The 23,960-nt window shown below is 38.3% G+C and overlaps 1 protein-coding gene across 1 annotated transcript in view; it reads right to left on the minus strand.

Moving 5' to 3' along the window:
- Nucleotides 1–1,237: 1,237 nt before the first annotated feature.
- LOC136729105 (disks large-associated protein 2-like) overlaps nt 1,238–23,960 on the minus strand; it is a 31,471-nt gene continuing 8,748 nt past the window's right edge. The window contains exons 2-7 of the mRNA XM_066697527.1: nt 22,942–23,294; nt 18,454–18,539; nt 14,459–14,868; nt 13,913–14,004; nt 3,780–3,932; nt 1,238–1,450 (exon numbers count right to left, since the gene is read on the minus strand). Coding sequence (XP_066553624.1) covers nt 1,238–1,450; nt 3,780–3,932; nt 13,913–14,004; nt 14,459–14,868; nt 18,454–18,539; nt 22,942–23,294 — 1,307 coding nt within the window. The remainder of the gene's footprint in view (nt 1,451–3,779; nt 3,933–13,912; nt 14,005–14,458; nt 14,869–18,453; nt 18,540–22,941; nt 23,295–23,960) is intronic.

The following is a 23,960-nucleotide window of genomic DNA, read 5'->3' on the forward strand; positions in this document are numbered from 1 at the left end:
TGAAGGCGAAAGGGGGTCAAACACAGTATTAGTATGGTGTTCCTAATAATCCTTTATATATATATGTACTCTTTCAATTCAATTGCCCTGATATTTATAATGATCTTCATTACTTACATTTCCCTTGGAAATACACACTCCCATATTCTTAGTTGCAAAAAATGTACTTTTCTATATTGCAAATCTGACTTTCATACCAAAGCTATTTATCTTCTTTACCAGAAATCATTCATTTCTAAAAGAATAATACTTAGTTGCTAGCATGGACTGATTAATTGAAGAAAAAATAAAGAAAAGATTAACATCAAAAATGCTCCTTTTGAAAACTGGCACAATATTATTAGCACATTTTATGCTTCAGCTATGCCACAGAAATCCAAAATATTTCACTTGACATGTGGAAGATGAAGATGATTTGGCTGTCTTTATATTGGCACATTATTTCAGTCTTTTTAGTTCCCACTATACAACAGTGTGAACAATTGCCTGTTTGTCTACTTAAAATAATCTGTTGGGTGGAGAGCCATTATTTTCCAACATTGACAAAGCCGAGCTTACAGAGAGGTAGCCCAAGTCCATTTCAGAAATGATGACTGCATACTCAGCTTCTAACTACAGTACAACATGCACGATTGAGGTATTTCAAGCATTGGCACTTTCAAATAAAATGGATTTACCATGATTAAATTCTTTCAACAGCCTAGTCCAAGTGTTAAAACCAAGAATCATGACAATCAAACAATAAATCTAAATATTTTCTGTTCAAAAATCTTATGAGTCATCATCTCTGTGCTACCGCTGTGACCTCAAACTGGTTGCGTATTTTCCCTTACGCATTAGCCCAAGATCACTGTTGCTGGTGGGATTCTTAGAAAGTTGCACTTTGTGATTAACTTTGAAAATGTTGAGAAATGCAGGCACCCCTTTAGGTTAATCTAGATCGCTATCTGAAAACTACAGCAGATGTTTACAATTTAAAGGTACTGCAGTGAAAAGCAAGTCAATTTACTACATCCCTTTCCGAAGATGGGTGCCCAACTTTGTTCCCTAGAAACAGAAACCAACCGCTATCTATTTGTGGGGGTAACTCAATAGATCCATAAGGGAGTAGTTCACTAGATACAATGAGCACAAAGCTGCTAAATATGATGAAACAGGAAGGGAAAAAAATAAAGCCTGAATGAAAAAGAAAAGACAATATGGATAACAGACTGGAAATGCCGATGTGTCCTTTGTCTTAAAGTCTGGTCTGGGCTTCAGGGATGTAAATCTCGATGCTGTCTGCTCTCTCAGTGGCCGAGTTCTGCCGAAAGGAAGCCGCCCGCTTGGCTGCCATCAGTCGTCTTCTAGCTTCTTGCCGCTGCCTGTCTGGAAGATCCAGGGACTTTTCTCGTGTGACACCTGGCTTACCTTTTGGGGGCTTCTTTGGTACTGGAGGCGGCAATTTTTTCTCCTCCTACAAGAATAATAATAATGAAAACATGTTGAAATCGTTCCAGGTTTTACTTTCATTTAATAAAAAAAAGCCATTAATGTAAAGCCATTTTTTAATGATAATAATAATCATAGCAATGTGTCTAAACATTTCATTTTCTAGCAGCTGCCGCTCATATATCTTTTAACAACATGTGCTTGTTAATAAGTAGTATTAGAATAAGCAGATCTTTGTTATTTCTGCTTGCTGTAAACACACTCACTGTATGGAAAACCATGATTGTTGTCATCAGTACAGTTGCTTTAAGGAGAAAGGGTTTAATGGTTTCTAGTACTAAATATTTATTTCTTATTATTATGATTCATTTCTTAGCAGATGCCCTTACCCAGGGTGACTTGCAGTTTGCACAAGAAACATTTCCCAAACATTGTGGAGTTGAGTAAATACAACCAGGACTAAATACAATAAGCAGACATCCTAGTACAAAGTGCAAACATAATAGAGTTCTGTCCTTGGTATGTGCTAAACGGTGTGGTAGTCATAAGAGAAGCTACATTAAAATGATAGAAGTGCTAAGAATACATAAATAATCAAGAACATGAATGAGCATAGTTAAATAAGAGCATTATGATATGTTGTGATTGTTGAGCTGTCCAGGAAATTAGCCTGCGGCATTGAAGGTGCAGTCTGAACAGATGTGTTTTGAGCAGACACTTGAAGGTAGATCATTCCACTGCTCGTAAAAATGTATCTTTAATGACTTATGATATGGCTTCTTCAGATGTTGCAGATTTTCTAGGAATAAATCATACCTTAATAAACTTAGATACATGTAACTCCTTCTCTCTTCAGGGGAGACAATTAAGAAAGACGTGTTATTATGTCCCTGCAAACATTAGAACTAAAAACATTTATTTGCATAAAGGCAATTCAAAGTATGACATAAAAGTCATAAAATAACTCAGCCTTTCTTCCCAGTATGCCTTTACCCATTTATGAAAGCTTGATAATTGCAGATCCAATATATTTTAAATGTGTTCCACACAATATATTTTAAATGTGCTTGTACTAATCTATATTAATGATCTGGACTCTGGGATAGTTAGCAAACTTGTCAAATTTGAAGATGATAATAGGTGGCTCAGCAGATACAATCTCGGCAGCACAGGCTATTCAAAGGGACTTGGATAATATTCAGTTGTGGGCCGATACCTGGCAGATGAAATTCAATGTGGACAAGTGCAAGGTAATACATGCAGGTAACAAAAACTTCCACTTTAATTACACTATGGGAGGAATAGAACTAGATGACGTAACGCATGAGAAAGATCTAGGAGTCTGCGTGGACTCCTCACTTTCTCCATCCAAACAATGTGGAGAAGCAATAAAAAAGGCAAACAAAGTGTTAGGTATATTGTCAAAAGTGTAGAATTGAGAACAAGGGCAGTGATGTTCAGACTGTACAATGCACTAGTTAGACCTCATCTGGATACTGTGTGCAGTTCTGGGCTCCACACTTCAAGAAAGATATCGCTGCTCTAGAGGCAGTTCAGAGGAGAGCAACCAGACTTATTCCAGGTCTGAAGGGAATGTCCTACTGAGAGACTGAGGAACTGAACCTTTTCACCCTGGAACAGAGGAGACTATGTGGGGACTTGATTCAAGTCTTCAAAATCATGAAAGGCATCGACCACATCAAACCAGAGGAGCTTTTCCAGATCTGGGGACACAAATGGAAATTGGGCTTCAAGGCATTCAAGACGGAAATCAGGAGACACTTCTTCACACAGTGAGGCATCACAATCTGGAACAAACTCCCCAGCGATGTGGTTGAAGCTGAAAATTTGGGAACATTTAAAAATAGACTGGATAGGATCCTTGCATCACTTAGTTATTAATGGACACCAGACGAGCATGATGGGTCAAATGGCCTCTTCTTGTTTGTAAACTTTCTTATGTTCTTATTTGTCCATTTTGCGGGAGATGGCTCCAGGGTTACGCTCCGGCCTAATCCTGCATTCCTCCCAAAAGTGGCCTCCTTTCGTTTGTAAACTTTCTTATGTTCTTATGTGTTGGCCATGAGAAGATCAGTTTCCTTGCTCTTTTGTGAGTACAGCATGGTGTCTGAGTGCAAATTAAATAATGTAATTTTTTAAACCCAAAAGAAAGCAAGTGGAAAGACATGGTCTCTAAAGAGATTAGCACAAAGAAACTGGAAAACATGTGTCCTGATCAAGTTAGCAAAGGTCACCTATGGGAGTCTTTATTTGAAAACGGCTTTATTATTATAATTTTCTTGAAATGAAAATTGCCAGTATGTGGATACATGAGAAGCTGAACCCACCTTCTTTTCTGGACTTTCAATGGGTCTCCAGTCATTGTTCTTGATCTGCTGCAGCTCATCAAATTTCATGCTGACATCATCAATGGAAAGCTGCAAAAGGTCCCAGAATCCTGCTAGGTCTTGGGAGGTGGGTCTGGGCATTGCACTGGGGTCCTGCAAAGAAGGTACAAGCAGTTTCTGGTCACAAATTTGTGTTGTGTAAAATGTGCCCCTGTTATGGCCATTCCCTCTAGCCTAGACAGAGCATTAAAAACCAGGGGACTGTTGGGGATGTTCACTCTGAGATGTGCCTGACACAGCTGTTCAGATCTGAGCAAGGGGCCTAACTGTAAACCATCACACATGCACAATGAGTTGGAAAAACAGCTCCCACATTTATTGACACCTAGATCTCTGAGCCTGAGCCCCCTTGTAAGTAGGTTACGAAAAGGCTGGTGACAAAAAAGCAGGAAACTGACTTCCCCAATATTTCTAATGAGGAATGTACACATGTGGACAGAAAAACAGATAGGGAAAATGCCAACAAATGTCCAGTTATCTTATTGGCTCCCTTCTAGTATAATATGTGGAATGTAGACAAAAAATTCAACAGCATATATTATTTCCCATGTAATAAGTGACCAATGTTCCAGAAGTAAAAAAATAAAATATTAAAAGCATGGCTGCCAAAATCCACTAGATGGTACTGTCAGCTTTATTTGTTTTTAGTTTCTTGTTCTTGTTTCTTGTTTCTGCTTTCTGAATGCCCAAAATAGGATTCTTTGCAGATTTAACATGACATCTACTGTAATGTTTTTGGAACACATTTTGTTTTTGGGAGCAAGTTTATCCAGTACAGACAGGTTTGCGTTGTCTGCTTGTCATCAGCATGAGTTGTGAATCCAATGACTTATATGTGCCCTAACTTAGTGATTTTAATTAGATATTATATAGATTTGTAAATGTGTTTGTTTTAACATGCATAGTACAGCAACCATATCTAACAGCATATGTTTAATTAGCACATGAGATATCATATAAGAAATACAAATCTCAGTGCCATTTAAATGTGCTGCCTCTACTAGCCCTGTCTTGCCCCTGGTGTCAAGACAGGTCTCTATTCTCTATTCGATTCTATGTCTGTTAATTTTCTTATTGAGATTATGTCTGTGGTCTACATACACTGTCTAATCATTTCCATGTTTTTAATGAAAAAATAACACCCAAAGAGTTTTTCTGTTGGATAGCTTAATTTTTTCTGCTGTCAAATAAGAAGCCAAATTTCTATCAATTATTTTTTTCATATTCCTTGAAGGGTGTCTATCTAACAGATAGCAGAGCGATTTTGAAATGTCTAAATGGATGTTTTGTGGACTTTGTGCCAGAATCAAAGGGTATAGTTCAATACGGCGTTACTGTGTTCGCATGGGTGTTTTTAACGTTTCTCAATTAAAACCACAAAATGACAAAGAAATCTATGAAATTCAAATCATTTCTGATTCACTGTGACTATCATGATATTGGCATTAACAACAGTATACTGTGATATTGCTCACATTTGTTTGCTTTTTAACCTATTTCCTTCGGTAATTATTCCTGTTAATGAACTTTCAAAAAAGTCAAAGTCAAGACAAGGATACATTGATCAGAAACATATCCAGATTCCATTCTCAATAACCCAGAAAAAAAAAAAAATAATAATAATAATAATAATAATAAGGGTACCTTAAAGGCTGGCTGCATTGCTTGCTTTTAGACTAAAGAGACTGCGCCTTTAAGGATTCTCCTAGCTCCGCCCCGGGAGTGCAGAGGTGAATCTGTGTTCAGGAAATAGACTGTGTGTGGGGATAGAGGCGCTTGACCTTGAACGGAGCAGAGGAGAGCAGGGTAGCACAGCACAGGGTAGGAGAGATCGTCACCGAGGCCAGGCAAACTCGGTAAAAGATTATTATTGTGCATCCAGACTGAAGGGAGAAAGGACTTGGAGACAGTGCTAGCTAGCAGCGAGATCCAGGAGTCAACGCTTATGGAGTTGGGAAACTATAATAATCCGAGTGGAAAAAACGTTTGCTATTTTCTAAAAAGACCTTACATTTTCAGTGCGTTCATCGACTGTGAAAACCTGTGAATGCGTTCCACCTCTTTGGAAACCAGTTCTGGATGTAGTGAAATACAGAGACTGAACTGATTCATCTTAATTTTTGCATACACCTGTGTTTTCTAAAATAATGAAGCACCTTTGTTTAAGTTTCTGGTGTAATTGAATGTCAGCTTGAGGGAAGCTGTAGTTAAATTCAGAAATTATTACATGGGGCAGTTTTCACACTATAAACAGTATAAATGAATACTTTTCAATGTAATTGCCCCTCCAAGGTTAATAGGATGAAGTTACAAAGTAGGAGATAGAATAGCACACCTGGTGTCATATTTCATTTGCAGATGAAGGGTGGTGTTACATTGGCGCCCAACATTTTATCGAACCTTATATATTTATTATATATATATTTTTGAACTTGCAATTTGAAACATGGCATCACCTTCTTATTATTCTCCATTTGATAGTGCGGGGAGTGGTTTCAACGTAGGTGATCCTGTGTCATGCTGCTTTGAAGACACACTTCTTGATGAAAATGCTCTTAATAACCTTCAGGTCTGATCTTCTACAGGCACAGTGTCGCTCACAAACCAAAAGGTCAGAGTGCAAATGCAATTGTGAATCAGGTCTGAAATATCATAGCATTGCTTTACAGGAGGAGGCTAAAGAGCTCTGGAATGTAAGATGTTTAGTTAATTCTGAAGTTGAGTATCTTAAAGGAGAAATCTCTGAGTTTTAGAAACAGCAGTGGTTGATCAAAAATGCACCCTGACTGTAGGTGAGAGGACGCCTCATCCTGATATGGCGCACCCATTCCACCTGCAGACTGATGCTACTGATGTTGGGTTAGGGGCAGTGCTATTGCAGCTGAAAGATGGCAGTAAGAGAACTGAAGCTTATGCCAGCTGCACCCTGACTGACACTGAAAGGCATTACCAGACAACAGAGCGGGAATGTCTTGCCATAATCTGGGCAGTGAAGATGTTCAGGGCTTATCTGGAAGGTAGGCGTTTCACCCTTGTGACTGACCACAGTGCCCTAAAATGGCTCCATTCATTAAAGGACAGTATGGGGAAGCTTAGTCGTTGGGTGTTACTTCTTCAAGAATTTGATTTTCAAGTTCACCACTGCAAAGCAAGACCAACCTGGGTCCTGATGCCCTTTCTTGTGCTCCGGTGGAGGAGACTGCTCCTGCAGGAGAGGGGAAGGGATGGAATGTATGGTGCCACCAACATTAGCAGAAGTTGATGCTATCGCTTCAGTTTCAATCAACTCTTCTGAGGAAGAGCTAGTACCTTTCACCATGGAAGAAGTTTGGTCTGAGCAGCTGAATGACAAGCTGACAGCAGGAATAATAAGGACCCTGCATGAAGGACATCAATCCAAAACCAAGAAGGACCACCAGCAGGCAAGTCAGTTGATCAATGATTACATGATTGTTAATGATCTTCTATTTCAGAAATACCTTGATGTCCAGACAGCTAAAGAGGGGTGGTGAATCTATGTCCCGAATAAACTGAGGCCCAAAGTCTTGGAACACTTTCATGATTCGAGAATGGCGGGACATTTGGGACACAAGAAGACTCTGGAGCGAATTAAGCAGTGCTTCTCATGGCCAGGACTTTGGAAGGATGTATAGAAATATGAGCAAACCTGCTCAGTATGCCAGAAATCCAAAAGCGACAACAAGTTCACACCTGGCCCCATGGTCATAAACAAGGTAGAAGGTCCAAGGACAACCTTGGCAGTGAACCTAATGGGTCCCCTTCCAATGAATATGAAAAGTAATGAGTACCTGCTTGTCGTTGTGGACCAATTTACAAAATGGGTGGAGCTATTTCCATTAAGAAGAGCAACCTCCAGTGTTGTCATCACCAAACTGGAGAATGAGGTGTTTTGTATATGGGGAGCTCCACGGTGCTTGTTAGCGGACAGTGGACCCCAGTTTATATTGATGGACTGGCAGTGCATGAAATATCAAGGTGCTGCACACAACCCCCTTTCACCCACAGACAAACTGGGTGGAGAGGATGAATCGCATCATCAGGTCTAATCTGTGAGCCTAGGTCCAAGCCAATCATGCCAAATGGGATGAGTATTTGCTACAGTTTGGGGTTAGTGATACTTACTGCGGTACAAGAGTCCACTGGATTTTCACCAGTAAGACTCAATCTTGTCCGTGAACTATGGAATAGATAGGGAACTGGAAGGACCGAGAGAGGAGGAAGCTGAACCTTTGGAATATGACAGGTTCCTGCATGTTCAACTTGAGGATGTCTATGAGTTAGCCCTACAGAACCTGGAACGAGCTCAACTGAAACAAGAACAAGGATATAACAAAAGAAGGTGAGTTATGGATTTTCAGGTTGGAACAATGGTTCTGCTGAAGACTCATCTGATATCCTCTAAGCAGAACAAGTTTTCTCCTAAACTGGCAATGGGATGGGACAGACCATACCAAATTGTAAAATGCACATCCCCTGTGAACTATATCATTGCAGAACCTCATACTGGTCAGTCACACAGGTTTCACTGGGTACTCCCTCTACCAGTGGTGAGCACACTGATACTGCACCCAGCCACCCAATGTTCTGGATCACCACTCCATAGGGTCTCAACCGAACTCAGAATGTAATGACTGCCCTGATGCCATAGTACTGACTGATCATGTTAGGGAATCCCCATTGCCAGAATGTAGGCTCAGACCTTGTAAGAAAATGGACTATGCCAAATTTCATAATACTGGCAACAAATGAGTGCAGGGTCTTTGCTTGAGTCACAGGTGTTTGTTATTGTAATAACACAAAACACGACATGTTGTACTGTTTGTATAATCTTTTGTTCCTTTTCGGTGCAGCGTTTGGCCTCCTTAAGTCGGCGCTAGGGGAGGGAGGATGTAACGGTACCTTAAAGGCTGGCTGCATTGCCAGACTGCACCTTTAAGGATTCTCCGAGCTCCACCCTGAGAGTGCAGAGGTGAATCTGTTTTCAGGAAATAGACTGTGTGTGGGGATAGAGGCGCTTAACCTTGAACGGAGCAGGGTAGCACAGCACAGGGTAGGTGAGACCGTCACGGAGGCCAGGCGAATTCGGTAAAAGATTATTATTGTGCACCCAGACTGAAGTGAGAGAGGGCTTGGAGACAGTGCTAGCTAGCAGCGAGATCCAGGAGTCAACGCTTATGGAGTCGGGAAACCATATTAATCTGAGTGGAAAAGACGCTTGCTATTTTCTAAAAAGACCTTACATTTTCAATTAGTTCATTGACCGTGACTGTGAATGCGTTCCACCTCTGAGGAAGCCAATAATGGATGTAGTGAGATACAGAGACTGAACTAATTTAATTTATTTTATTTTTTGCATACATCTGTGTTTTCTAAAATTCTGACTGTTAATGAAGCACTTGTGTTTAAGTTTCTGGTGTAATTGAAAGTCAGCTGGAGGGAAGCTTTAGTTAAATTCAGAAATTATTACATGGGCAGTTTTCACACTATAAACAGTATTTATAATGAATAATGTTCAATGCAATTGCTCCTCCATGGTTAAGGCTACAGGGGATATCAGTGCAGAGTAGGTTAGTGGAGTGTTGTGGTGTTACATGTTTCAGTCAATGAAACAAAGTGTAACCTGTGACTCCTTGTATCTGTTCTGACCCAAAATGCACACCAGCTAAATAAATGTTGATTGTTTTCTCACCTTGAATGTTATTAAGAAATTAATAATCAAAATAATAGGATTAAGTTACAAAGTAGGAGATAGAATAACACACCTTGTGTCATATTACAGATTTACTTTTAAATATTGGCAGAGGAAGGGTGGTGTTACAATATTGCTTTCAGAATAATGTTTGAGTCATTTATATCTTGCACTTCTTTCATGTGTTGCTTGTTTTTGTATGCACTATATGCATATGCGATTGTCACTATTTCCTCTTAAATGCCATTAAATGAACAGTTTTAACTAGAATGTATGCTGTCAAAGCATTCTCAAACATTTTTGACAAGGAAGTGGAAAAGTGGATGCAAATAACTGATACACCATCACTTTTTTGCACATTAGCAAATCAGTGCGATGTAAATTTAAAATTCCACATTCAAACATGATAAAAAATATACAGAGAACATACAATATTTAGCTAAACGTGCATGTACATCAAATTGAGATTCAAATAATAAAAAATATGTTTTTGCATTTTTGTCATAACCAGGCACTTATTTCACAGAGTGACTGGTCTAATAACCCAGTCTGACACATTTCAGGATCGAGTGAAATTTAAGCTGTATCAGCTGTGACTGTGTTAATGTGTGACATAATCCATCATCCACAGTCTCAAGAGAGAAATTAAACCACAGCTCTCTTTGGAAGCAAGTTAAACTGTAGTTTAAAATAAGAAAAAAAAAAAACAAAAAAAAAAAACAGCTTAAATTAGAAAACTAAATTAGCGTTTCTCTGTTTGGAGAATTGTGTTGTGGAAGTAGAATGTATTTTAGGTTATGAAGAGCACTGTATTGAACAGAGAAGACTACAGGGGGACTTGATTCAAGTCTTCAAAATCATGAATGGCATTGACCACAGCAAACCAGAGGAGCTTTTCCAGATCAGCAGGGACACACAGACCCAGGGACGCAAATGGAAATTGGGCTTCAAGGCATTCAAGACAGAAAATAGGAGACACTTCTTCACACAGAGAGTCATCACAATCTGGAACAAACTACCCAGCGATGTGGTTGAAGCGACAATTTGGGAACATTCAAAAATAGACTGGACGTGATTCTTGGATCACTTAGTTATTAATGGACACCAAACGAGAATGATGGGTCAAATGGCCTCCTCTCATTTGTAAAGTTTTTATGTTCTTAATATTTTAACCATGACCCTGTAAGCTGTATTGAAAGCTTAGTGGGAGTCTGGAATATTGAATGAAGCGAAGACGTGTTTGAATTTTTATTTAATTTTGAATGTTTTTCTCAGAAGACGCCATAGCTGGGGGGTAATTCACAGTACCTGACCTCCTGTAAAATTGCACTTATACAAAGTTTTGTCATACTTCTTGCTTTTGCATTACGAGTACTCGTATTGATTTCCCCCATGCCCCCTTTCCCTTAGCTCTTAACTATGACTTTATATCTTGTCTGCACTTATTAGCTATTACAATCTAGGATGTAGGACTTATATTTTGTATATTTTCCTATACACTTGTGTAAATTGGAATTTGTAAACTACATTATGCTTTGAACTGTACTGTATTATTGCACTTTGTATTGCTCTTATATAAGTCGCCCTGGATAAGGGCATCTGCTAATAATAATAATAATAATAATAATAATAATAATAATAATAATAATAAAATAATATACAGTGAGGGAAAAAAGTATTTGATCCCCTGCTGTTTTTGTATGTTTGCCCACTGACAAAGAAATGATCAGTCTATAATTTTAATGGTAGGTGTATTTTAACAGTGAGAGACAGAATAACAACAAAAAAATCCAGAAAAACACATTTCAAAAAAGTTATAAATTGATTTGCATGTTAATGAGGGAAATAAGTATTTGATCCCCTATCAATCAGCAAGATTTCTGGCTCCCAGGTGTCTTTTATACAGGTAACGAGCTGAGATTAGGAGCACTCTTTTAAAGGGAGTGCTCCTAATCTCAGCTCGTTACCTGTATAAAAGACACCTGTCCACAGAAGCAATCAATCAATCAGATTCCAAACTCTCCACCATGGCCACGACCAAAGAGCTGTCCAAGGATGTCAGGGACAAGATTGTAGACCTACACAAGGCTGGAATGGGCTACAAGACCATCGCCAAGCAGCTTGGTGAGAAGGTGACAACAGTTGGTGCAATTATTCACAAATGGAAGAAACACAAAATAACTGTCAGTCTCCCTCGGTCTGGGGCTCCATGCAAGATCTCACATCGTGGAGTTTCAATGATCATGAGAACGGTGAGGAATCAGCCCAGAACTACACGGAGGATCTTGTTAATGATCTCTAGGCAGCTGGCACCATAGTAACCAAGAAAACAATTGGTAACACACTACGCCGTGAAGGACTGAAATCCTGCAGCGCCCGCAAGGTCCCCCTGCTCAAGAAAGCACATGTACAGGCCCGTCTGAAGTTTGCCAATGAACATCTGAATGATTCAGAGGAGAACTGGGTGAAAGTGTTGTGGTCAGATGAGACCAAAATTGAGCTCTTTGGCATCAACTCAACTCGCCGTGTTTGGAGGAGGAGGAATGCTGCCTATGACCCCAAGAACACCATCCCCACCGTCAAACATGGAGGTGGAAACATTATGTTTTGGGGGTGTTTTTCTGCTAAGGGGACAGGACAACAGCACCGCATCAAAGGGACGATGGACGGGGCCATGTATTGTCAGATCTTGGGTGAGAACCTCCTTCCCTAAGCCAGGGCATTGAAAATGGGTCGTGGATGAGTATTCCAGCATGACAATGAGCCAAAACTCACAGCCAAGGCAACAAAGGAGTGGCTCAAGAAGAAGCACATTAAGGTCCTGGAGTGGCCTAGCCAGTCTCTAAACCTTAATCCCATAGAAAATCTGTGGAGGGAGCTGAAGGTTCGAGTTTTCAAACGTCAGCCTCGAAACCTTAATGACTTGGAGAGGATCTGCAAAGAGGAGTGGGACAAAATCCCTCCTGAGATGTGTGCAAACCTGGTGGCCAACTACAAGAAACGTCTGACCTCTGTGATTGCCAACAAGGGTTTTGCCACCAAGTACTAAGTTGAAGGGGTCAAATACTTATTTCCCTCATTAACATGCAAATCAATTTATAACTTTTTTGAAATGCGTTTTTCTGGATTTTGTTGTTGTTATTCTGTCTCTCACTGTTAAAATACACCTACCATTAAAATTATAGACTGATCATTTCTTTGTCAGTGGGCAAACGTACAAAATCAGCAGGGGATCAAATACTTTTTTCCCTCACTGTATTTCCTTCCCATCATCAGAATGGCTTTCATATTGTTTTAATATAGTCTACATTCTAGGTGCATTTACATTGCCATTTCTGATGCAGATCAAATGCATCAGTAGCATTAGATCTGGATCAGAAATGACAGTGTAAACGGTCAGCGATCGTATCAAATGCAACTCTCAGGGAGATGGTACAGATGTAAATGCTGGCAGTGTAAATGCTCGACTGGCTCAAGTTCCATCATGCGCTGGGGCGGCATTTGTTTGGACTTGCATGGTAGTGCACATGTGAAGACCCCTGTGGCGGCTGAAAGACGATCCTGATCAAATGGCAGTGTAAACCCGACACCACGGATGCTGATCAAATGTACCGATGCATTTGATCCGGATCAGAAATGGAAGTGTAAATGCACCTAGTGTTTCATTTATGTATGTGTGCAGTGATTTCATGTTATGTGATTGAATATATTATCATTCACCCCCGCTTGGATTGGAAACACCACATCAGGAACGCCTCCAACAGACCTGGTCCATAATGTTCCACCAACAGAACGACAAGCACGCTATGGTAAAAGACTGGTCCCCTGAGGTTGTTCGCTCTAGAGAAGATTACGTCACTGTAACGATTTCAGACACTATGAGCCCTGTAACATGGTAAATTGTTATATTAGGTTTTAATAAGCCTATATATACAAAAACTGTTAATCAAATTGTGTAAGTGGTCTTCAATAATTATTAGAATGAAGAGATTGGTGATACTGCATTAAGCATCTTAAAGAAAGCATTAATGAATCAGATATTTCAGTTTGTTTGTCAAATAACAACACATTTAAAAACTGCTGCCAATTAAATACACAGAAAATAGGGGAAAATGCTTACATTTAAAACAAGCAATTATCAAACTAATTTTGAAATAGTATTGGAAGTAAATTGTAGGATTGTCTACAAAACGTTCTTCAGATGTAGAAAAGCATTATGATTATAATTATTACATTATAATTATTAAAGTTATCATTTTATGTAAGTTACTGTGTATTGGAAATTATTATTATTCAAAAGTCAGTGTAAACAAAAAGTTTATTTTTAAAAGGGTATTTTTCAGCAATATAAAGACATACATACCAGATTCTGCTGACACAACCAATAAAACTGTTGGAATTTCTGGGACATGAGGAGCTGAGCACTGCCAACTGCACTTCGGATTTTACCTAGGACTGAAAAAGAGAATGACATATTAAGCATACTGTTTATATTTCAAGAAATATTTTACAACATTATATAAATCACATTCAATTTGCAATATTATGTTATGTGCCCCACCTGAAAAAAAAACAATGAATGCTCAGTTTTTCAGATTGCTTATTACTATTATTATTATTCATCAATTTATTTGTCAGAAACCTTCATTCAAGGTGACTTACAGGTACAAATATGGTATTATAAAATACTGATACTATAACATAAAAAAACAACAGCATTGAGTGCCCAAAAAGGACTCTCTCTGCCTTGTAGGTTGCATTTTAAAGATCGCTGATATGTACTCAGGCCCTTCTACTTGGGGATTTTCCCTCACAGTTCACAGACCTTTTCAACATCACACAATCAAATGGTTCTGGTCAGTTTGTGATAGCAGAAAGCCAAGCAGTAAACTCGCAGATGTAAACCTACTTTCCTCTGACAGATCGTTCTCCTCAGCCTCTCTCTCCATCTCTTTGCACCACCCCTCCATCCTCTTGGTCTCAGCATGTAGGAGCTGCATGAACCAGCTCCCATCCCGACGACAAGGGGACATCCGGCCTGTCTCTACTACCTCGTGAGCGGCCTCCACCAGCCAGGGTTCTGGCTGAGGGGTAGGAGGCTCTATGGGTGTCCGATAGTCCTCCCTGTAGCTGAAAAGGCCCTGTGTTCTTACAGTCCGTACAGCACCATACTGCGTGGGAGTGCTGGGTTCAGAATGGCGTTGAAACGAGCCCCCAAACTGAAGGCCTTTGTCCTCCATTGTCACGGGGAAGCCCTCCAATTCCAGGTCAGCCTGGACTGCAGCGGTTACGCTGTTTGAGCGCTTAAACCTCCCATGCCTGCAAACAAGAGAGCATTTGCTGAGGAACAATGAGACTGAGATAAAGTCGGTCTTATGTTGAGTGTTTCAGTTAATCCCACACATACCATGATGCCTAATTGGTTTAAGAAAAAAATGTAAAGTTATCTACAGACATGGCCGAAAGTATTGGTACCCTTCCACTTAAAAAAAACAAACTCAATATTTTCTCTGAACTATGTAGAAACTGACAAAAGTATTTGGTATCCATCCTTCATTTCACAATCAGTAGAACAGAAACTTTGCTTTTGATTTATGATGTAACATATTACTTTAAATAGTAAAACAAATGAAAATGGCACAGACAAAAATATTGGGACCGTTAACGTAATATTTAGTTGCACAGCCTTTATAGACAATAACTGCAGTCAAGCGCTGTCTGTAGCTCTGAATGAGATTTCTACATTTCTCCACTGGTAGTTTGGCCCACTCTTCTTGAGCCAACCGCTCCAGTTCTCTCAGGTTTGATGGGTGCCTTTTCCCAACTGCGAGTTACAGCTCTTTCCACAGATGTTCAATGGGATTTAGATCAAGACTTCGGAACAGTCCAATGTTTTCTTCTCATCCATTCTTGGGTGCTTTTTGAGGTATGTTTCGAGTCATTATCCTGCTGGAGGACCCATGACCTGCGAGGCACAGCTTTCTGACAATAGGCTGTACGTTTTGCTCCAAAATGCCTCGATAGTCTTTTGATTTTATTGTGCCCCGCACAGATTCAAGGCACCCAGTGCCAGAGGCAGCAAAGCGACCCCAAAACATTACTGAGCCTCCTCCGTGTTTCACGGTAGGGATGGTGTTCTTTTCTTTGAAAGCTTCATTTTGTTTCCTGTAAAGTTGTTGTGATTTACAAAAAGCTCTACTTTTGTGTTGTCTGTCCAAAGCACATTCTCCCAGAAGAACTGTGGCTTGTCCACAAGCATTATGGCAAACTCCAGTCAGGCTTTTTGTGTTTCTCTTATACTTATAGAGAGAGGTCTTCTACCATGGAGCCCATTTTCATTCAGACAGTGACAGATGGTGCAACTTGAAACTGTTGCACCTTGAGCTTGAACATTGGCTTGGATCTGTTTTGAGGTTTTCCTTGGTTCTTTCACCATTTGAACAATCCCTCTCTTCATTCTTGGGTCAATTTTCCTCTTGCGGCCACTTCCAGAGATGTTGGCTACAGTCCTATGGGCCTTAAACTTCTTCTTCTTAAATAATATTGGCAACAGTGCTCACAGGAACATCAAGCTCTTTAGAGATGGTCTTGTAGGACCATGCTTGGCTATTACCTTCTTTCTAACCTCCTCAGACCACTCTCTGGTTGTCCTTCTCTTTTTCATGTTCAGTGTGATACACACAGTGACACAAAACAGCAGAGTGAGTACTTTTCTGCATTTAAACTGTCTGAATGAGTGATAATGTGATTGAAGACACCTGTGATACTAATTAAAATAGAATGGTCTGCTTGAGGTATCACTACAATACAATTATTTCATATAACTTCTAAAGGGTATCAGTAATATTGTCCAGGCCATTTTAGAATGTTTTTATAGAATAAGCAATAATTCACATCTTTTCACAGTTTATATAGATGTATAGATGACAAAAAATATTTTAATTTCAACACTTTTCAGGGCAAATGGTGAATTATTTGAATAAAATGCAAGGGTACCAATAATCTCGACCATGTCTGTATTAATCCAGACACCAAACAAATTCATTCTTAAAAAAAGAAAAAAAGAAAACACAAATGGTGAGAAATAACTGAATATTAAATACTAGACAAATTATACGTGGCAATACATCTTATTATAGCATTTTTGTGGTCGGAACCTGTAACTGACAGCGTGATTTTGAAATGGACAGGATCAGAAATATGCAAGAAGATGTATGCAACTGAATCACTTCAATTCTATTTTTAAAGGTGCTTAAAATGGATTCAAGACACATTATATATAAATGTTATTAAGTGACCCAGTTGAGGTTTTGAAAACTGCTCTTCAACCAACTTTGTATTTTTCTCCATATGAAGGATACACCAATATATCTCATAACATTTGCCACAATGCTCTGTGGTTTTAGCACCCATAAATAACTGTAAAATATAACTAAAATAATGTGGACCTAAGACTACTTTGACATGACAACTTAGTTTACAACTGTTGACAAGCAACCGCTCTCTAATTATTATTATTATTATTATTATTATTATTATTATTATTATTATTAAAAGCTTTCCAAGTTCACCTGAATAAACTTTTCAAAACCATTTATTTTCATCATGCTCTTTGCACATTTTGTGTATATTCAAGATAGTATTAGAAAATGTTTTAATTTATATATGACAATAAAACTGATATGATTTATGAAATGCCAGTCACCACAGTTTCTCACAGCTTTCTTTATGAAACAGGATTGACATTGTTTGAGGCTTTGTTTTACCACTAAGTGCAATTATTCATCATGAACTGGTTGCCAGTTGAACTGATCGTACTGTGTCTTCAGCAGACATGATACCTCCAGGGCAAAGCCATTTCCAAATTTTGTCTATCCTTCCTTCTTTATAGAGATAAAGCATATTATCAAGAATGAATGAATGAAGGCTCCCTATCTGCCGAGGCAAACAATGTAATTATTAAGCCCTATTGTTCTGGGTACTATCACAGTGAATATCATGTAAATGATTTTCAGAGCCTTGATATCTAGTCTTTGTTCTACTTCAGCAATTAGAGATACTTCCTTTTTCCCCCCACAAGATAAAATACATAATACAAGTAGAATGTCAGTCATGCTTTGCTGTTTTAATGACCCTGCATAGTGAAGAATATTTGTTTTCTGTGCTCATTATCATAACTTTCTTACTCTTATAGCACAATTAATAAACATAAGCGCCTCAAAATGCTGGTGTTATTTACAAGTCCAAAGTAAAATTGTAAAGTTAAACAGCAGGGTCCAGTGAACAGAGAAATCCAAATTTACCTCCCCATCCCTACCTACATGCTTCTAGGAACAAGTTTTCTGGAACCTTGTCAGTTATAGTTAAAAAGCAGACACGTATACATCTAAGCAGAAAAAGCAGCAGAAATCAAGCCACAGAAACAGAACAACAGGAGAATGGAAATGATAATGGCAACTCCTACTAACCTAGTTTTCTGATTTCTCTGCATTTAATTTTGTCTATGTTACCCACCCAATGATGGTGCAATTTGTGTGGATAGCTAACCTTCCAACAGCAAATACATGGCCTGCTCTTATCATCATTACAAACCTCAATTCACCAGTTTTGTTCAATATTTACAGCTCAATGTGTTAACATTCACAAGACATATTATGGTACCTAGTATAATCTGTGCTGTCAATGCCCAGCTCCACATTAGGTTTTATCCGAGTGTCAGGTCGTGCAATGCAATTTATTCTTGGTATGAAAAGTGAGTCACCGAAGCTTTAAAAAGAAGCAGCAACTAGGAACACAGAACAACAGAAACGCATATAAAAGTAAACACAGGCATTTAGTGAAACCTTATTTAGAGAACAATAATCATTTATCCTCGAAACACTGCTCATTTTGTGCTTGACATACCGTTTTTCATCTTCCACTTGAACTCCAACAGAATGATATTCCCGAAGGCCTCTGCTTTCAGATTCTGAGTCAGTTGCTGTTTCCACCTAATGTAACACAAAAGAAAAGGCTGGAAGGTTGATGGCTGAAAGACTCCCCAAAAGAACTGGACCCCATGACCCAGAGTCGTGTTTTGTGTTTTGTGTTTTTTTATTTATTTATTTTTTATCAATAATCCAAACAGTTGACAACTCCCCCAAAAAAGAAACCAACAACCAAACCAAACCAAAAACAGTAAGTATTTGATTTATCCAGAAGAAAAAATGCATGTTTTGTTCAGTTACATTGTGAATGATTTTATGATTAAATGATTTAATTACAGAAAAGAAAAAAGACTGCTAATTCAAATTGGACATACAGACTACTGGGGAAACAATAGGGAAAACAATATATTTACTGCATCCTGGTAAATGAATGAACAGATATTTATTTATTGATCATGCAGCCTAATTGTAGAAAGACAATGAAGGTATCATAATACTGTCATATCCTGGACAATTAACTATAATCAAGAGCTGTTGGCTATGAGTCCCTGGTACAACCTCAGAAATGGACTGCAATTCCATTAAGCTGTTTCAACCATAGAAGTGAAGGACAGCCAAAACAAATGAGACTATTTCCATATTTTGTGGTACTATAATTTCATATAATTTGGGACACAGTGACAATAAATCTAACTAATGCAATGCATGTTGATTACAATATAGATTCTTAATAATAATAATAATAATAATAATAATAATAATAATAATAATAATAATAATAATAATATAGATGTGTAATCAAAAGTTTGTGCTGGTCCATGAAAATACTATGAGTCATTTTGTTCTGATATGAAGGGTCAATATATTTCTGTTATCATTAAATGAATAGTTTATTCTTAAATGATTTAATATTCAGCATTATCATTTGATAGACCTTACCATTCATGGGGTAATTTTATTTTGTATCTACTTTTTCTAATTCTTTATACATTTATTTTATGTTCTCACTTTAAAAAAAATAGATTTTGTGTGGTGACAGTACCCCATGACCCATCCCTGGAAGAAATAAAAATTTGATCGTGGTTTGTCCTAAAAGGCAGTGATCCTAATCAAGTCATAGCCACTGCCAACAAAGTGCTTTATGAGACAGTTACAGCTCCCTTTCCCTCACCATACTTAATGCATGGCTTATTTTATGAGGTTTACTGTTTCCTCTTAGCAGTAAATACTAACTCATTCCCATTTTCTCTTTGTCAATTACCTATAATTATGTAAGTGAAAAGCTTTCATTTTTAAGGTGCGAACGCGAAAAGTTGTTGAAGAGGTGCAGGAGGGAATCAAGAGCAAGATGGTCCTGCAAGAGGCAGCGATGGGTCAATAAAGCATATAAACACAGCAATCTGGCACTCTGTGCTGTAAATCGACAGCATTAATCTCCCCCTGACACAAAACTATAAGGATGTACTTTGTAGTGGTTACAAATATGAGTAGAAGAAAATTAAAATAAAAACCAAAGCCACCATTGATGAAAGCTTTGTAGTTATTATTATTATTATTATTATTATTATTTTTTTTTTTTTTAGTAGATGCTCTTATCTATGCATTATCTATTAACGGGTGGATCAATAGTGTGTTGGGTGAATAACAGATCAATGTAAATATTTTATTCAGCATCCACTTCCCAGCTAACACACATTGTGACAACGTGAATGTATTTATTTACACAAAAAGTGGTTACATTTATAATTGGAAGAAACTAGCAACTAAAAATAATCCACAACTGTTCATTTGAAATGAAATGTATCATGCATGGAAACACCCCCCTTATATAGAATATAAGCTGAATATACATAAATTTGTAGAGAGTACGATTGAGATTTAATGTTTACTCGATAGTAGTCACTACTCCCACAAAAGATGCATTAAGAAGGAAACCATTTGTAAGACATCAAATAGTTTTCAGAACAACGAACAAAGCAACAGCAGAATAAACGAACGAGTGAATTTAACAAATAAGTAATGAAGAAATGTGTAAACAAACATAATCAAGACGAACCCTGACACATTGCTGAACAAAACATAAAATTAAATGACATTCAATATCAACATATTTTCTCTCTGTGCACAAACAATAGGCAATATTTAGTTTGTATGGATGTTGCACACAGCATCTAATTTGTTTGGTGCACTGTACAGCTGTATTGCAGTTACTGTAGCAATAAGCAGTTATTTCCACTGAACACACAGAGGCTGCCAATAAACCCACGAGCAGTGCCTGTGCAAACCTGTGCCAAATGGGCTTTCTTTACACTGTGCCATTACTGCAAGAGGCTTTAGATAACTTTGAAGTTGTCTAAAACTAGAACATTGTTTTCTTGCAGTTATTTTCTTGATTTAACACAGTGAAAATGGGACCACTCCCAATGTATTGGATTACATTACATCATGGTATTTACATGAAAAATTAGAAGAAAGTAGCATTTAACTAAACATGAAACTGTGACATTTGTGTAGTCTTCTAGTAGGGGCTGTGTGAAAGTTGTGTTTTTTCCCTTTATTTTCTCCAGCAGGGTCAGCATTAAGCAGTTCAACACATCACTTTCTTCCTTTTCAGATGTTACAGAAGGCCTCATTAAACATACACTTCAGGGATGTGATTGGGAAGGGACATGGCTTCAGTTGAGCCTCAGTAGCCTCTCAGGCACTGGCTCCTGGCCTTTTTATCCCTGTCTGCCCCTGTTGAGCATGTTTGGAGAAGCGACGCAGAACCATTTTCCCTTCCTATCGGACTGTGACTTGTATATAGCTCATTCTGTATACACCCTGTACCCCATTGTAAATAGTTCCTTTGTCAGCAGTTCTGTGGCCCCGCCCTAGCTATGCGGCTGTGTCCCGGATGTGGCCCCAATGGGCCCCTGTGATTAATATCTAGAGTTGGTTGCATGGTCGCATGGGAGTTCAAGCTCCTGGCAAAAAGAGGAAGTCTCTGTGCAGACGTCACCTTTTATACAAACAAAAGTGGAAGTGGAAGGGTCCTGTCTGAGTGACGGGCACAGGGGCCAATGGCAGCTTTGATAGACAAATGTCTTTGATACGTTCCAGTGGATGCGTGCTGAAACCCCTCCCCCTTGAGCAGTGCTTCTTTTCTCAGACAACCGTGGTTGCATTCGCAACCCATCGTTTTTAATAAGAGAACCTTTCACAATCAAAATACATATAATGTTACCTGCAGTGGCCTGACAATTTAATCAAATTAGCAATCTGAAATTACTTAGACTTTCATTAAATGGAACCTCCTCATGCTCTGAAGAAGGACTGACACATATTTCCACAAGATTTGCCAGAATAGTCTTTGAAAAGTTGTTAAAAAAATGTAGTCAATATGAAGTTTTTGTAAGCCAAAAAAATCTTTTGTGTTTGTTTATATATAAAACAACCTTTCTGAAATATACCTATTAAAGAACTGTACAATTTTAATAAGACATAGATGCATATCATTGTATGATAATCCTCATGATCGATTATAATCCATTTTAGAGATTAATAATATAAAGAGATATTATTACTGATAAATTAGGTGAGGTAACAACACTGTCATTTAAACATCTGCATTTTCTCACATTCCTAGAAAATATCAGTAGTAAAATATAACTGAAGTCAAAGGGAAAGCCAATGTTTTTTGGTACTTGTGAATAGATTATAGAAATGTTAATCTCTGGAAACTCTGGAATATGCATATACAAGGCTGTATTTTCTTTTTTTGGGAAAACAAAATAAAACCTTTGATGTCAAATTATTTGGGGGTTAATGAATCTTTACATAAATTAATTTTGTGGTGAAATATTCATATTACTGAGCTTCAGGCTGAACAAAATAAAATAAATAAATACAAATATCTGTAACCTTAAATATACAATAAAGTAAAATACAAGGAAACTCAAACAATCTGGTCATTGTTGTTATCAGGAAAATTTGTGTTGGTTAACTGAAAAAATATAAAGCATTTATTAAATGTAGTGATGATAATAATAATAATAATAATAATAATAATAATAATAATAATAATAATAATAATAACAACAATAATAATAATAATAATAATAATAAGCCATAAGCCATAGGCTTGTGCTCCTTCTTATATTCCGCACCACAGCTAGCATTTAAAGAAAGCGCGGCTGATGTGATGAAATAATGTATGCTTCTTCTGCTGGCAGATATTGCAGCTGGTGCTGTTGCATTCTGTGTGAAGCCCTGCTGTCATGAGGTGAATTCTAATTAAGGCTGGGTACCCATGGGTAATTTGCTGAATTATTGGAGCCAGGGTGATGCTGAATGACAATTTCCATGCTATTAAGAATAAACCACAGCAAAGTAATATATCACAAACAAACAAACAAAACAACCGACAACAAACAAACACCAAAAAAAGATAAGGATAGGTTAGACAATGTTAATGATAGGTTACCTGAATACCTATGGAGGACCGTCGGCTTTTGAGATATTCCTCAGCTTTGGACACCAGTATGGCCTTGTCGCAGGTGATGACGGAAGTGTGGCTTTCTGTGGATGCATGCCTCTTGCCCGCTGCTGTCTCCATGGCAAGGGTGACAGCTTTGGTGCTGTCAAGGCTGTCGGTGGAGTTGTACAAGCCTCGACTGTCCTGAGGCCACAGCCCCCCTCTGGGATGCCTGCTGTCGTGGTAGGCATCTTGCGTGGATTCTGTGCTGCTTTGGGCCGTTACCGAAATGAGGGGCTTGGAGGTTGTTCTTGGTGGAACGGGTGGCGGTGTCTTTTTGTAACTGGGGGTGTATGTTACCGCTGGGAATCCAAAAAAAAAAAAAAGAAAAAAATACACAAAGATGTTACTGAATCATTTTGAACCAAAAAAAAACTAAAAACTAAACATGAACATACTTATTTAAAAAGTATGAATGGGTGATAATATATACATTGGCTCTCAATAGTATTCACCCCCCTTGGACTTTTCCACATGTCAATGTGTTACAACATGAAATCAGAATGGATTTAATCAGGAGTGTTTGCCACTGATCAACAAAGAAAATGTCCATAATGACAAAGTGAAAATTATAATCTGCAAATTGGTCTAAATGAATTACAAATACAAAACAGAAAATACTTGAATGCATAAGTAATCACCCCATTTGCTATGACACCCCAGATTGAGCTGTGGTGAAACCAATTGTCTTTAAAGTCATGTAATTACTTGAATGAAGTCCACCTCTGTGCAATTAAGGTTTGTCACATGGATTCAGGTTAAATATACCTATCTTTGGGAGGTCCCACAGTTGGTTAGTACAATTCCTAACAAAAACTACATCATGAAGAGGAAGGAACATTCAATGCAAAATGGTTGCAGCGAGTACAGAGAAATCCTGGAAGAAAACCTGCTGAAGTCTGCAAGAGACCTGGGACTTGGGAGAAGATTCATCTTCCAGCAGGACAATGACCCCAAACATACAAGCA

Source organism: Amia ocellicauda, chromosome 1 (genome assembly GCF_036373705.1).
Source record: "Amia ocellicauda isolate fAmiCal2 chromosome 1, fAmiCal2.hap1, whole genome shotgun sequence".
NCBI lineage: Eukaryota > Metazoa > Chordata > Actinopteri > Amiiformes > Amiidae > Amia > Amia ocellicauda.